The 14,846-nt window shown below is 38.4% G+C and overlaps 2 protein-coding genes and 2 pseudogenes across 4 annotated transcripts; 1 reads left to right on the forward strand and 3 right to left on the reverse strand.

Annotated features, from left to right (window-relative positions):
* Positions 1–1,922: 1,922 nt before the first annotated feature.
* Positions 1,923–3,987, reverse strand: LOC147278135 (cell growth defect protein). 3 transcript variants are annotated; one of them, XM_086249762.1, is made up of 3 exons: positions 3,600–3,987; positions 3,331–3,501; positions 1,923–2,374 (listed from the first exon to the last, which is right to left on the reverse strand). In XM_086249762.1, exons 1-3 carry the CDS (start codon positions 3,693–3,695, stop codon positions 2,267–2,269), a joined length of 375 nt encoding a protein of 124 aa, XP_086105888.1. In that variant the 5' UTR covers positions 3,696–3,987; the 3' UTR covers positions 1,923–2,266. The 3 variants fall into 3 exon arrangements, with proteins under 3 accessions (XP_086105888.1, XP_086105889.1, XP_086105890.1); XM_086249763.1 differs by having other exon boundaries at positions 1,923–2,384; XM_086249764.1 differs by lacking the exon at positions 1,923–2,374 and adding an exon at positions 2,394–2,665.
* A 139-nt stretch (positions 3,988–4,126) lies between these two features.
* On the forward strand, positions 4,127–5,229 carry LOC147278136 (histone H3.3). The gene is made up of 4 exons (XM_086249761.1): positions 4,127–4,250; positions 4,346–4,452; positions 4,592–4,668; positions 4,762–5,229. Exons 2-4 carry the CDS (start codon positions 4,381–4,383, stop codon positions 5,021–5,023), a joined length of 411 nt encoding a protein of 136 aa, XP_086105887.1. The 5' UTR covers positions 4,127–4,250; positions 4,346–4,380; the 3' UTR covers positions 5,024–5,229.
* Positions 5,230–6,188: 959 nt separating this feature from the next.
* On the reverse strand, positions 6,189–7,353 carry LOC147278137 (aldehyde oxidase GLOX1 pseudogene; annotated as a pseudogene).
* A 3,488-nt stretch (positions 7,354–10,841) lies between these two features.
* On the reverse strand, positions 10,842–12,834 carry LOC147278138 (aldehyde oxidase GLOX1 pseudogene; annotated as a pseudogene).
* Between the last annotated feature and the right edge of the window lie 2,012 nt (positions 12,835–14,846).

Below are 14,846 nucleotides of genomic sequence, written 5' to 3' on the forward strand. Positions count from 1 at the left end.
ATAGTAAATTTGCTACATTTATAAACAAAACAAAAACCATAATCATACAAATATATAAATATGCTTGATAGATAAACAAAATAGTGAAAATACAATATAATAATATCATTATACAAATATGCTACATTTATAAACACAACCAAAAATAATCATACAAATATATAAATATGTTTGATACATATACAAAACAATAAAATAGTAATACCATTATACAAAGTATGCTTCATTTATAAACAAAACATATAATAATTATACAAATATATAAATATGCTTGATAATTGGATAAAACAAAAAATAATCATGCAAATATATAAATGCATAAAAACTTACCACATTGGCATCATTTGCACCGCTTGCACGCATTCGCTCGGCCTCCAATAAGCAAGCATAAAATTTGTTGCAATCACGCGCAATATCTTTGAATCGTGCTTTAACACCGCCAACCTTACGAATTGTTTCACCCCCCATGTTACGCTTGAAAATTTCATAAATTTGTTCCCAAAGCATGGCGGCTCTAATTTGGGCACCAAGACAACCGTCGGGAGACCTCTCTAGGTATGCCATCACTAGGGCTTCATCTTCAGCTACCAACCAAGCACTTCCTCTTGGAGCCATGACAAAGAAAAAAAAATTTTGTGTAAATTTGGTAAACAAAGGTTGTAAATTGTGATGAAACCATATGAGTGTTGTGTGATATATATAGGCATCCTTGAAAATATAGCTGTTGGAGGGTTTGGGGAATTTTTTAAAATTTTTTCGAAATTTTTTGGCAATTTTTCGGATATTATATATATTTTAAATGATTTATTAAATATTTGTTAAAAAAAAAAGGATATGGCCGATCTGGACCGTTGATTATCAACGGTCCATTAATCTCAGCCGTTGATCCATTTCCGGCCCATCTAAAATAAAAAAAAAAAAAAGCCAAAACGCAGCAGCCGTTGATCACCAACGGTCGGCCGATCTGGACCGTTGGTGAGTATCCCATTCAGCCACGCGTCAAGGAACGAAGGAAGGCAGCGCTGCAACCGAGTTTGCTTGCGTCAGCCGACACCTGCGTCAGCAACAGCAGCCGCTCGTCAGCTTTGTCAGGCGCGGGGCCCACCTCTCTCTTCAGCCCAAACCGGTTTCTCTCTCCTTCACGTGGGCTTAAAGTTGATTTGGGTCACAGTTGATTTTGGGTCACACTGAAACACACATTTGGGTTACACTTTGGGTTACACCCTCTTTTGGGTCACACATTCCGGCCCATAGTGTTAGGGTGTGACCCATTTGTGGCCCAAAATGGGTTTTGGGTCACACAATCCGGCAGCATAGTGGAAGGCCTAAGAAAAAGTATAATTTATGCATTGAAACTATTTTCACTTATGACTTGTGAGACATTGATTCAAATTCTAGCTAAAGCTAAGTACTAGGTTATAACTTATAAGATCCCTAAGAAATAGTTTAATTAAATAGTATTCATTTTTTCCATGGGGGTCAAAATCATGAGATGCCCGTACAATACTCAATCGATTCCAATTGAAGAGCTACAATATTTAGTGTTAGCTTAGCCTATTCCACTTTGTGCTATTGTGCTAGTTCATCAACTAATCCACCTAGCTTTCCATTATGTCCAACACCAAATGGAAATTGATTTCAAAAGAAATTGAGCGAAATTACTAAATCATTGTACATAAGTTCAAATTCATTAAATTTTGACAAAACTTAATTGTATTCAATATTAATCGACTTGTAGATTTTACAATTCCATTCAATCAAATCCTTTTCAACTTTTGACTAAGATTTAATCCAATTTATTGAATAATAATTTTAGTGAAATTAGCTATGACATGAACCTAAAAATGTACTTTGTAATACCAAAAATAAAACCAAATAAGTATGGAATTGTGTATAATTTTCATAAATTCAAATGTCTAGAATAACACCAAAATAAGTATGAAATCAAATAAATTAGAGAGAACTTGTCTCCAAGGAACACCTTAGTGGTCAGCATTTATAATTCTTCAAAGTTAAAGCCACAAATTGTGGTTGTGGCAGTGTACTGTGTAAACCAGGCCATGTAGTCCCAACAATTCACAATTTAAAAGGAGTGCGACATTTGGGGGCAGGGAAGAAACAAGAAAGTAGGCACAAAGTGACACAAAAACAAAACTCGATCATTCTTATACTGTATATAATTATAGATGTACATCTTCTAAAAATCAATATTCTTTCTCTACTGGTTTTATCAGTAGAGGGAAGAAAAATATTCTTATCTGATATCTTAACCAGATGGGGTGAAGTGGAATGCAGAAGTGTCAATCCGTCCTGGTCTTCTTCTCAATGCTTGACTTACTAAGGACGAGTGAACCAACAACAATGAGCAGGGCACCTGCAAACCACTATCAGACAAGCCCTCTCATCAGATATACAGAAAAACAAGTTAGAAAGGCTAAAGTCACATTTGCACAATGTTATTCAAATGAACAATTACTACATATGGGAACACCAATGCAAATTCGCATCCCATTTCTTGTCTGTTGCTTGTGTTTTTCCAATCATGGCTGGCTGAGCAATTAGTAAATAGTTTTGTTAGGTGCAGTGTCCGAAACCCGAAACCAGATATTTGATGAAAGCTCCACCATTTGTGTAATTTTTAAGAGAGTCTTGCTAGGTGTAGTTTCTGAAACCAGAAACCAGATATTTGGTGAAAAGTTCCTTCAATTGTGTATTTTTTAAGAAAATGGTCACCAGAAACAAGTTATAATAAGTAAGATATTACAGCAAAAAACATTCTCTTTTACATAGATTATATAGAGAAAAAAAGAAGCAACCACAAAACACAAGAAGCAAGTTATAATAAGTAAGATATTACAATAAAAAACATTCTCTTTTACATAGATTATAAAGAGAAAAAAAGAAGCAACCACAAAACACAAGAAGCATACAAGTGTTTTATGTCAAAAAGAAACTAGTATCACAATGAGCATATTGATGATAGAGACCTAGACAATTGAGGTAAAAAGTTTCCCATCAATTTTCTGGTCTAAATGCTAACTACTACATGTTAACAATGTCATTCTTCTGTTAATTACGACACACATGTGTAAATAATGAATGCCTTGTATAAGTAACTTGGCAGAGTGAATAATTGTGGTCATTGTTATCAGGAAGCAAAAGGCTAAAAAACTTTATACAAGTAACACAAAGTGGAAGGAGTGACAATGTCCTCCATTAGACTTTTGTGATTCACAGCTACAATGCAGCAATCTAGCTTTGAATAGTCAGTAGCAAGAGGAACTGGACCCCAAAAACAAATCCAAAGATCATGTATAAGTATTGATTTACCTTCAAAGATAAGGGTTCTTGGAACAAAAAGTATCCAGCTAACCCAGAAGAGAGGAAGTTAGCAGCAAAGTTTGTCACTGTTGCTTGCAGTGATGAGAGGGCTTTAAGGCTGTTCACATAACATCCCCACATTGTCACATTGAATAGTATCACAAAACCTAGCCTAACAATCTGTTAAAACAATAATTATTCAGCTTAATCACAGATCAAACAATGCAATTTACCACAAACAAGAATTTCTAAGATTTGCACTAGTATGAGAAAAGCACCTGAGGAGTGAAGAGCTTCGCCGAAACGGCAGCGAGAGCTGCGTTTAGTCCGGCTGAGACTGCCCACGCGTACCCCTTCTTCTTGTTACCCTCCATCGAACCACCAAACGTTCCAATTCAGAGGCAGAAGGAAAATGTGTCGAGACGATGTCGTTCTGTCGTTTCGCCTAATCGTGAAACGGAATGTCCTTGTTTGTCGGCAACAAGTCGCTTTGTGGCAAAACAAAAGTGGACGGTAGACGAGGTACGTCACAACGTGGGCATATACAACCGTTTACTGCCACAACGACAAGTCGTTACAACTGCTGTGGTATGTGTCTGGCTCAGCCTTTACTACTCACCAGACTTGGCCGAGTTATCGTACACGCGACTCGTTTTGAATTACACTCACAAAAGAAACACAACTCGTCCACGTTGGCTATCCGTGCGTCACTATACCAGCCAATCAAAGAGCAAGAAAGACAAAGCACACGGATTATAATTTAAATACTACTCCAAATCTGATTTGTCGTCGCAGACTTCCGGTTCACGTTTCCACCGACTCTCCCAGTTAAACGACCCATATAAATACCTGTACTTTCTTTCTCTCTCTCCACACCTTTTCTATCTGGTTGTTAATTGTAATCCAAACCCTAATCTCTCTTTCAAAGGGTACGGAAGCTCTCTAACCCCAAATTCTTTTCTCTTTCTGTGTTCGGGATTAGCAATCATTGCGTTTCTGATCTAAACTTCGTCTCTGATTTCAGATTGTTTGTGTTTTCTGTGATTCATCTGCGAAGAAATGGCTCGTACGAAGCAGACTGCTCGCAAATCCACCGGTGGCAAGGCTCCAAGGAAGCAGCTCGCCACTAAGGTGCGTTTCGTTTCTGTTTCTATCTGGGTTGTTTGGTTAGACGGAAAATTGTAGTTTCTGGGGTTTTTCCCGGAAAATTATCCATTTGATCTTTAAATTAGTTTCTGGATCTGATTTTGTTTGTTTTAATTTCATATAGGCTGCAAGGAAATCAGCTCCAACTACTGGTGGAGTCAAGAAACCACATCGTTATCGCCCCGGAACAGTGGCCCTTCGGTAGGTGTTTGATTAATTCATTGTTCATGTTGTTGAATTTATTAAATTTTGACCTTTGCCCTAATTCAATATTCCTCTTTATGAATGCAACAGTGAAATTCGGAAGTACCAGAAGAGCACAGAGCTTCTGATCCGCAAGCTGCCGTTCCAACGCCTGGTTCGTGAAATTGCGCAAGACTTCAAGACGGACCTGAGGTTCCAGAGCCACGCTGTTCTTGCTCTTCAGGAAGCTGCAGAGGCATATCTGGTGGGTCTGTTCGAGGACACCAACCTTTGCGCCATCCATGCCAAGAGGGTCACCATAATGCCTAAGGACATTCAACTTGCTAGGCGTATCCGTGGTGAACGTGCTTAATTTGTTTTTCTGCTCAGTAATTTTCGTTTTCGGTAATTAGGTGATTTAGGCAAAGACATTGTTATGCCTTCTGTATAGGAGTACACAGGCTAACTTTTGGGCATAAATCTCATACAATAGATGTAATTTGCTTTATGTTTTGGGCTTATCAGATTTTGTTGTGCCTGCCTTCTGGAATTTGAATGTGCGATCAAAGTGTTCTTTTATCGATGTGGCTTATCATATAACCTTGAACCCAATTATGGAACGGCAAATAGAAGGCAGATTGTAAATTGAATGCTCTTATGGTGCGTTTGGATGAAGTAGTTTGAAATTACTAAGGAATTCACAAATGACGGAATTTAAAACGATGTAATTTAAAATTGTAGAATATGTAGATTCTCTTGTTTGGATAACATGTAAACATAATAGAGTTTAAATACGAAATTTATGGTAGTTTTAATTTTTGATGCATCAATTCAAAAGAGTGATGGTGATGGTGACAATAATAAAAATGATGTTTATGGTGAGTTGATCATATTGGTAGGGGTGATGGCCCATAAGCGGTGGGAGAAATGGTGGTGGCTAAAATTGGGGTGTCGGCGGTGGCGGTGGTGGTGGTGGTGTCGGCAATGGCGGTGATGGTGGTGGCGGCGGTAACGGTGATGGTGGTGGTGGTGGTGGTGGTGGTGGTGGTGGTGGTGATGGTGGTGGTGGTGATGGTGGTGGTGGTGGTGACGGTGATGGTGATGGTGGTGGCGACGGTGGTGCGCGGTCTCGGTGGTGGTGGCGGTAGCTGCAGCGGGGTGGTGGCGGGGGTGGTGGTGTTAGTGGTGGTGACGTTGGCGGTAATGGTGGTAGTATCGACATAGTCGACACGACTTATTTTTCTTTTGTAAAAATTAGAATTTTGAAAATGACACCAATTTAGGTGGAATTTAAAGTTGGAATTTACAGCCTTCAAATCCCAAGTTTTTTTCCACCTAGAATTTACAAAATTCTGTATTTATTGACCCAAACAAGGAAATTAGAGCATGTAATTTCTTAAATGCTGAGTTTTGTTTAAATTCCGAGTTTTTTTCCTCCATCCAAACACACCATTAGTTTCAACTTAATTATTGGGTTGTCTGTTACATTATGGAATTTCAGTACCTGCGTGTTCGTTTTCAGAAGGCATTGCATTGAATTTATTCTATAGATGACGGATTAGGGAGATGCATGAATTAATACTCGTATATTAATAAAATATAGTAGCGAGGAGGTGCAAGATTAGCTGAACTAGGTGTCGTAATCTCAATTTGAAACTCTGATTTCCCAAGGGCAGTGACGTTCTCAGAAGCAAGCACCAAATCCACCAACAACCTTTGATTCCTTGAGAATGAATGTGTACTAAATGATGGTGCCACCATTGTAACTGAGACCATATTTTGTGCAAGTGTTCCCGTGATTGAAAATCTGATAGTAAACTTTTGTCCATAGTTAAGTGTAGTTTGAGATTGGGTCGCAAATTTGTGTATTGAGCTTCTAAATAAGAAGGGTCAAATGCCTCTTAAGCTTAATTCTATTGGAAAAACCGTGTTGATGAACTCGTAATATTCATGAGGATTACTGCCTCCGACAAGTACTCTCCCATCTCTTAGCAATATAGCTGTGGAATGGTACAACCGTGGTATCGTGGTCGGGTTTTGTAGTTCGAACCGTGACCCGATTGCATTATCAGGTTGGTAAATAACCGGGTTCAAAACAGGGTTCCGCCCACATTCCCACCCGGCAGTCCCTGCTGCTTCACCATTAATGATGAGAACATTGCCGTTTGGAAGCAATAGCATGTCACCCATTACTCTGGCTAGAGGCATAGTTTCCAACACCCACTGCGGATTCCGGGTCGGTCATTTTGATCCGAGCGCATGTCTTTAAAGCTCCCACAAAATTAGTATAATTTCTTGCTTGGACAAAAGACGCTTTGGGAGCTCCACCACACACCAAAACCTCAGCCTCAACAGACTGAGCCTGCATCTTCAGTGGCAGCAACACTACAGAAGCAGTGCTTGGATAAGACCTCGGCTACAGATTGTTCTCTACGTAGGGCTCATAGGTCTGCACAAGAAATGGCAAACTGTACACATTCTTAGAATACTCGGTTTTTGGGTAGAACTCGTAGTTGAACTGTCCCCGGCCGCCGACAATGATTTGCCTTCCATCTGGCAGAATATGATTGGATGATACCATCTCCGAACGGCTAAACCAAACTCAACCTCCTGCCAATCACAACCTGGCCAGGGCTCGAAAATCCTGCCCCTACGTTCTCCGTCATTGAAGCCACCAGTTTGAACAAGACAGCCGTCGGGCATTCCAGAAATGCCAATGCTTTGTTGCAGGAGTTGCCATTGGCCACCAGCTGCGTTGGTCAGAGAAAGAGAAGAGGGTCCTTGAAAGAAGAGGAATAGAAGATTGATTATGAACGTTATGTCTTTGTGTTTTAATCAATCGGTCTATACTTTGTGCTTAGTTTGCTTCTCCCTCTTTATATCCTTGTAGAATTAAGCAATTAATAATCAGAAGCAGAGAGAGCGAAAACAAGTCGGTGAGAAAATTTGCTATTTTGGATTTGAAAATAACAGAGCATTGGATTTTGGGGCTGCTCTAATGGTGTTGTTCCCTTCCAAATAAATGAAGATGTGAATTTGACAATCTTATATCATGTGATGGAGCACATCATTGCTGGTCTGCATGCACATGTTTTAAACAAGCAAATTAATAACCTGAAGTACCAACAGGGCCAATATAAATTATATAATTGCTGGTCTGCATGCCTTAAATATAATTGTTGTGATGCAGGGCAAACAGGGCCAACATGCAGGCCCGCAGTTAGGTCTCCTTTCCCATATACGAGGGAATCAAATAAAATTGTAGGGAAGTGAAATGTTGTTGTGTGTACAAGAAAATTTTAAATTTCTTACCTCTTTTTTTTTTTTTTTGGCAATTACGATTCTCCAATGATTGCTGCCAAAATTAGGTAGATTGTTCGGCTTGTGAACCGCGTTCAATGACACATTTAATGATCAACATATCGTGATGGTTGGTGCAATGGTTGGAGATAGTCCTAAATGTGTGATGAAAAACAAATGCATCCACGAGATAAACAAAACGATTCAAAATTTTGGTCGTCAAAGTCTAAGTTGGGAACACAAGTCCATAAGTTGTTCCATCTTTTAGACAAAATGGTAGGCGCTGTGCGCACAACATATAATGTTAGAAGGAACGAAAATATATTGTTAGAAGGAACGAAAGTATGTGACAAACCCCATTCGGTAATTTATTGATCATATCTTCCATGGTATCCAACTCTAGGCTCGGTAATAAACTTGTTGAAGAATTTGATGGGTTTTTAGATTGGGTTTAACCAATTTATTTATACAAAGTACATGAGAGAAAGAAATAGAAAGAAGCATAATTATAGGGCAGGCAAATAATTAGTACACTGATCGATCCTAATCAATTACCTAATTACAGTATCAATAATTGCCTATTCATACAAAGTACATTAGAGAAATAAATAGAAAGAAACCTAATTGCTGGGCAATCAACAGAATCAAATAATTAGTAAGTAACTAAGCAATCCTAATCAATTACATAATTACAGTATCAATTAATTAATTAATCAATCTATCTATAATGAAGATAATAGAGGAGAAATTTGTGAGTGTAATGGTATAGAGGGGTTGTTGAGGCATGATTTTTATTTATTTTTTTCGTCATAAAATACTTCATTCTAAGAGAAAAAAACATACAACGCTGGAAATTAAGCAGGGGTGCAGGCATGATTTAACAGTAATCTTATGGTCCTTGTTCCTATTTGTGGTTTGAAGTAAAGAAAATAACCCCAGCCCAAGACAGGAGAGACCTATACTAGATATGAACGTGGAGTGAGCCCATGACAATAGAAATTGTTTGTTTCGTAGAAGACGAAAATGGGCTTTCTGGAGAAGCCCAACATATTCGAGCTAGAATACTTTTCAGGTCAATCTTGTCTGAACATCAACTCGTGACAATGGACTGCAATCCTAGCCATGCAGCTTTAGCCCATTAGAACACAGAGACCCGTGATCTAGTAACCCGTGACGCGCTAGCTGCCACCACCCCAGCACACAATTTTGCAAAAACTATGATCTACTCGCACGAGTCTTTATCTTATTTTGGAGACAAGTTTTATCACTTTTGTTTTCGAAATTGTCAATTATGTTCTAATTTGGTCTTATGATTCAGATGAATCTATGACATACATGCACGAGCATCCCGTGCCACTGCATGGAATTTATTCCCATATTGGTTCTACACCATGTGGTATAATTGGCAAGGAATAGATCGTCAAGTGGTATAATTGGCATACTGGCCGGCCAGGCAGTCAGTCACCACCCCAGAAAATGTCGAAACAAGTGACATGGCCTGATAGATATAGGCTTGGTGTGCACATATATTTTTAATGTGACATTTTGCTGAAATGGGCTAGGAATTGAAAATGACTCCGGCCAATTAGATCCCATCTTTCTACAATTTTAGACGCTAAATCATGAAATACAATTGCTTTGATGTTGAGGGTGATCCGGTGATGCATGACTTACGCATGCAGAAATGAATTCATTGCAACTATAAAACTATTTGGCTTGTACGTGTTGAAGCTTGATTAGTTAGCTTACTAATTAATTATCTGAACTGTCCGTAGCGGTTCAGTCGTGATGAAAATGATAGCAGCTGGGTGAATTGTGCCCAAAATTTTAAAATAAATTGGGCCAAGAAAAAATGAGAAACTGACAGAAACAGCGGCAATATTACATTTGTTTATCTCCATAGAAATGAGTAATGTTATTAAAACTATTTTAACTTATCCATTCATGTACATGTATGTAGGTTCTAAGTGAATTTCATCGCTATTAGAAAGATGATTAGTGAAGATGGTGCAAATAGTTATATTCAACAGATATGCATATATACATCATCCAACAACACAAGGAAGATTCCTTGGTGCCGTGTCACACATTTTGATTTACATACTATTGGTTTTCTTCTTTCTACAACTTCGATACCGTTGGCATCGCATAAGTACGTACATGTACATATAGCTTTTGATGCATCATCTCATTCTCAATGTATATAACAACGACAACATCAATTATTCGTGGGTAGCCAAAAAGAAAGAAAATCCAAAACAACAACAGTAGTAATTATTATAAAGTTGAACTATATATATGCATGGTTTTTCACAATGTTTACATGTTCTATGCGTGTATGCATCGTCTGCAAATTGGTCTGGGTTTTTGTACTATAAGTGTAACCTTTTCTTTAATAAAGATGTTCACACGGATATATATTTTCTCGTAATCAAGCTTATATATATAGTCAATTTTTTGGTGGGATTTCATATTGTGAGATGTAGCTGTAAGTTTTCCTTAATATATATATTCTCATATTAAAGAAAAAAAAAAGTGAGAAAATGAACCCAAAAACTGATGTTAATTAGAGCATTCTACCTCAATACGTACATTGAATTTTCTTCACCCTAGCATGTTCATGTATTTTAATAATTACTGAGAAAATAATTAAAATTTTAATATCTGATGTAAAGCCCAAGCAGGAAGGAAATTTCCTCCATCGTATGTTAATAAATCGCTTAATTCTCAATTAATTAAAGACGTGTTCAATTAACAACGTGGGATCATTATCTCGTAAATATATATTCACAATTTCACAAAAGGTTAAATGAACAAATACTCGTGACTTTATTCAGTCTATATTTATAATACCCCTTGTAGTCTTCATATATCATAAAAAAAAAATAAAAAAAAAAATTTACAATTGTTTTAGAAAAATAAAAAGAAGAGAAGGCATCTATCTAGCTATCCCTTTATATTTTCATTTAATTTTGTGACGGCCTCAGAGGATTTGGACCCAAATGCCCTCACTTGGAATCTGCTGATGAACCACATATAGAAGATAATATCCGGAGGGTGCAAGATTACCCGAAGGCGGTGTTGTAAGCTGAACTTGAAACGTCGACTTCCCTAAATTGGTGACCTTCTCGGCAGCCAGTACCAGCAATCTGTGATTCATCGAGAACGAATGTGTTGTGAAAGACGGTGCCACCATTGTCACCCACACCAAATTCTGTGCCAGTGTTCCCGTCACTGAAAATTGAATTGCTAGCTTCTGTCCGTACTTGATCTTTGCTTGAGATTTTGGTGCAACAATTTTGGGACGCAGATTTGCGTTTTGGGGGTCCAAATATGTTGGAGAAAATGCTTCTAATCTTAATTCTGTTGGAAAAACCACTTTAGGGCCGAACTGGTACCCAATATGAGGATTGCTACCACCAACAAGCACTCTCCCATCTCGAAGCAATATTGCTGTGGAATGGTACATCCGTGGTATGGTGCTCGGGTTTTGTTCCTCGAACCTCGACCCGATTGCATTATCGGGTTTGTAAACAACCGGGTTCAAAACTGGGTTCCGACCGAATTCCCACCCGGCACTCCCCGCTGCTGCACCGTTGATGATCAAGACGTGGCCGTTTGGGAGCAATGTCATGTCACCCATGACTCTAGCAAGGGGCATAGTCTCCACAACCCACTGCGGATTCGGGTCGGTTGTTTTGATCCGAGCGCATGTCTTTAGAGCTTGCACAAAATTGCCCTTTGCTGCCTGGTTGTAAGACCCTTTGGTAGCTCCACCACAAACCAAAACCTCAGCCACAACAGACCGAGCCTGCAAGTTCTTCAGGGGCAGCAACACGGCGGACCCGGAGCTCGGGTACGACCTCGGGTCGCCACCGGGTATGGCCGGGTACGTCTTGAGGATGCTGTTCTTAACGTAATTGAGCGATATAGCTCGATTGTTAGCGAAAATAAATAAGCTCCCATCGGGCATGAGAAAAACAAAGGGGTACAGATTGTTCTCAATGTTGGGGTCATTGGTCTGCACAAGGAATGGCAAACTGTACACATTCGAAGACGACTGGCTTTTCGGATAAAACTCGTAGTTGAACTGTCTCCGTCCGCCGATGACAATCTGCCGTCCATCTGGCAGAATATGATTGGTGGCGTACCAACGGCGAGCGGCCAAACCATCCCCAATCTCCTTCCAATCACAACCCGCGCAGGGCTCGAAAATCCTGACCTTGCGGTCGCCGTCGTTGAAACCTCCAGTCTGGATAAGACGGCCCTCGGGCGCGACGGCGCCGGAGGAACACCAGACGTTGGTTTGGACAAAGAGTGGTCGAAAGGAGTTGGTAGCGACGTCGTATTCGGCGGAGTGAGCGGTGCAGTCGACTTTGAGGACTAATTCGGTGGGGTCGTTGCGGCATTTACCGTTGGGCAGCAAGAGGTTGGATTTGCCGAAGTCGGTGCGGTCGAAGATGACGACTCTGTCGTTGTTGAGGAGTTGCATGTGCATGGCTACTATGCCGATGTTTTGTTGGAGGAGTTTCCATGTGCCGCCACCGGCAGCGTGGGTTAGACTCGAGGGGCCTTGGAACAGAATAAGGAAGTGAGATAAGAAGAGGAATGAGAGAATCAGAGTGGGCTTCATTCTTTCTCTGTGTTTCGGTCTCTTGGTCTCCTTAATTTCTTAATACTTTGTTGCTTTCTTTTGTTTTGCTCTCTGCTGTGGCCTGTGGGTGTGTCTCAAGTGCTACCTGTGCCTCTCTTTAAATCCTGGAACAAAGACACAGACAGAGAGAGAGAGAGAGTATCAGAGTACCCACATCACATGCATGTAAACGCGTGGGACGCGGGGTCCGGTCAGTGAAAGCGACCGCTATCGCTAGGGTTTTTTTTTTTTTTTAAATAGCTCGTTGAAAGGCTAATAAACAAGATATTCAGGCGAATACGATCTAATTTTTTAATTTTCACGCTGATACAATATTACAATCTAATTTTCACGCTGATAAACAAGATATTCGATCAAAAAATTCCAATTCATTCTAATTTTTTGTTTACTTGTCTTGCACCCAAAGATTCCTAGGATTACTTATATAGTTAGGTTTCTTGTGTGTTAAAATTTTTCTTAAGTCCTTTATAAATATGTAATTATTACTCATGCATGCATATTTCTACACCAATTACTTAATTTTAGTTGTCAATGTATTTGGTTTAAGTGACCTACTAACGCACAAGTGAGGGAACATAGATTTTACATTAAAAAAATATAGCCTTATTTATATAATTGAAAATTATGATATAACTATATTTTTTAAAGTTGGTATATAAATTAAAATTTAGTATCTCAAGTAAAATGACATAAACTTTTTAATAGTTAAAATGAAAAAATATTATAATTTGATACTTAAAGTCAACGAACCTTTTACATAATAGTTTTTAAGGTCTTGAACATTTCTACTTATTATTAATTATTTTTCAGTTAAATATTCCAATTTCTTTTATGATATTACACAAAACCCAAAACTAATTACGTACAATAAGTGAAGAGGCCTAACACTAACCACTATATATGTAAGACCATATTTTTGTTATTGGGTTATTTCTCTCAACAAAACTGGCTTGGTACACTCCTCCTTTGTTTTCAGTTATTCATTTTTCTTTTGTTTTTTCGTTGGCTGATGAAATCAATTTCGTTTTTGCCTGGTAGGTAAATGGGAAAATTTGATAATTTTAAAGAGTCAAGATTGGATGCAGAACTTGTATTACTGTTGGTCAAAATATCAAAATTCTAGTCCTGAAGAGTGAAGACATTAATACAACATGTTTGAAATTATAAATATTATCCTTTAGAAATTAGAACTTTACTACTACAGAACCTTGCGTAGTTTTGTGAGCTGACGTACAGAACCTTACTAATAATAATTACATGCAGTGTACGTGGTATATGTATTCGATCAATTGGGAGCTGACGTACTTTTGAGGTCTTTCCAATTGAATCAGCAACTTCAAATGCTTATCACGAATTTAAATTATATAGATGGTGACTTGGGGGCGACCTAATCAAGCATATATGATTGATGGTTCTAAGTTCTAACTAACAATAATGTGCCATCAATCAGTTGCATTTTTCTAATTAATTTATTTTTTGTGGACATCTTTTTGATGTATATCCATTTTAAGAAGTGATCAGTGGCGTAACTAAATCTTATTTTGGTCAAAGCTTAATTAAGCTAGCATCCAATGATGAAAACTTTATATTCATAATTTTGGGTCATATATCCTATCATCTGGGCCTGCCTGCGAGGGGACCTGTGCTTGAATGCATGCCCTGAAGACCAGACAAGAGAGAGAGGACCACTGCTAATAAGTAATAAATTTACCAAAGAGGGAGTAGTTTTACAATTTTACGCTTTTATTAATGTACTGGACTTGGGAGCAGCTGAACAAAGAAAGAGGCTTGAAAACGCCCACGTGCAAGAAAGAGGCGTTTAGGCTTTTTAGCTGAAACAGCCATACTCTGTTTTGGGCCAGAAAAAAAAAAACGAAACAGGTCAAACAGCCATACTCGACTTTTTGATCGCTAGCTTTTTTCTCTGTCTTGATTCTTCTTCTGTTTAGTCAAACCTTTTACTTTAATAAGTAATAATAGAGCCGTTAGCTAGAGTTCTATGTTAACATTGTTTAGTCCTTTAGGGGATATTGATGGATTAATTAATTAAATTTTCTTATACATTAATTCATTTGTTGGTAGATAGTCATGGATTCACTTGCATCATTGGATGCAGTGCTATATATATATATATATATTTGTCTTAATTTCCTACGACATTACTAATGATACGATCAGAGATTCTTTTTATATGTAAATTTAAAACTTTTGTTATTTTTAAAACTTTTGTTTTTGTCCAATT

This window comes from Dryas octopetala, chromosome 7 (assembly GCF_963921425.1).
Source record: "Dryas octopetala chromosome 7, drDryOcto1.1, whole genome shotgun sequence".
NCBI classification, from domain to species: domain Eukaryota; kingdom Viridiplantae; phylum Streptophyta; class Magnoliopsida; order Rosales; family Rosaceae; genus Dryas; species Dryas octopetala.

Bases quoted from the DNA above. Each gene is read 5' to 3' on its own strand.
- LOC147278135 (XM_086249762.1), bottom strand. From the start codon at position 3,695: ATGGAGGGTAACAAGAAGAAGGGGTACGCGTGGGCAGTCTCAGCCGGA. The intron at 3,502-3,599 runs GTGCTTTTCTCA...TTGTTTTAACAG, and splicing joins CGAAGCTCTTCACTCCTCAG to ATTGTTAGGCTAGGTTTTGT. The intron at 2,375-3,330 runs GTAAATCAATAC...AGTGGTTTGCAG, and splicing joins AAGAACCCTTATCTTTGAAG to GTGCCCTGCTCATTGTTGTT.
- LOC147278136 (XM_086249761.1), top strand. From the start codon at position 4,381: ATGGCTCGTACGAAGCAGACTGCTCGCAAATCCACCGGTGGCAAGGCT. The intron at 4,453-4,591 runs GTGCGTTTCGTT...AATTTCATATAG, and splicing joins GGAAGCAGCTCGCCACTAAG to GCTGCAAGGAAATCAGCTCC. The intron at 4,669-4,761 runs GTAGGTGTTTGA...TGAATGCAACAG, and splicing joins CCCGGAACAGTGGCCCTTCG to TGAAATTCGGAAGTACCAGA.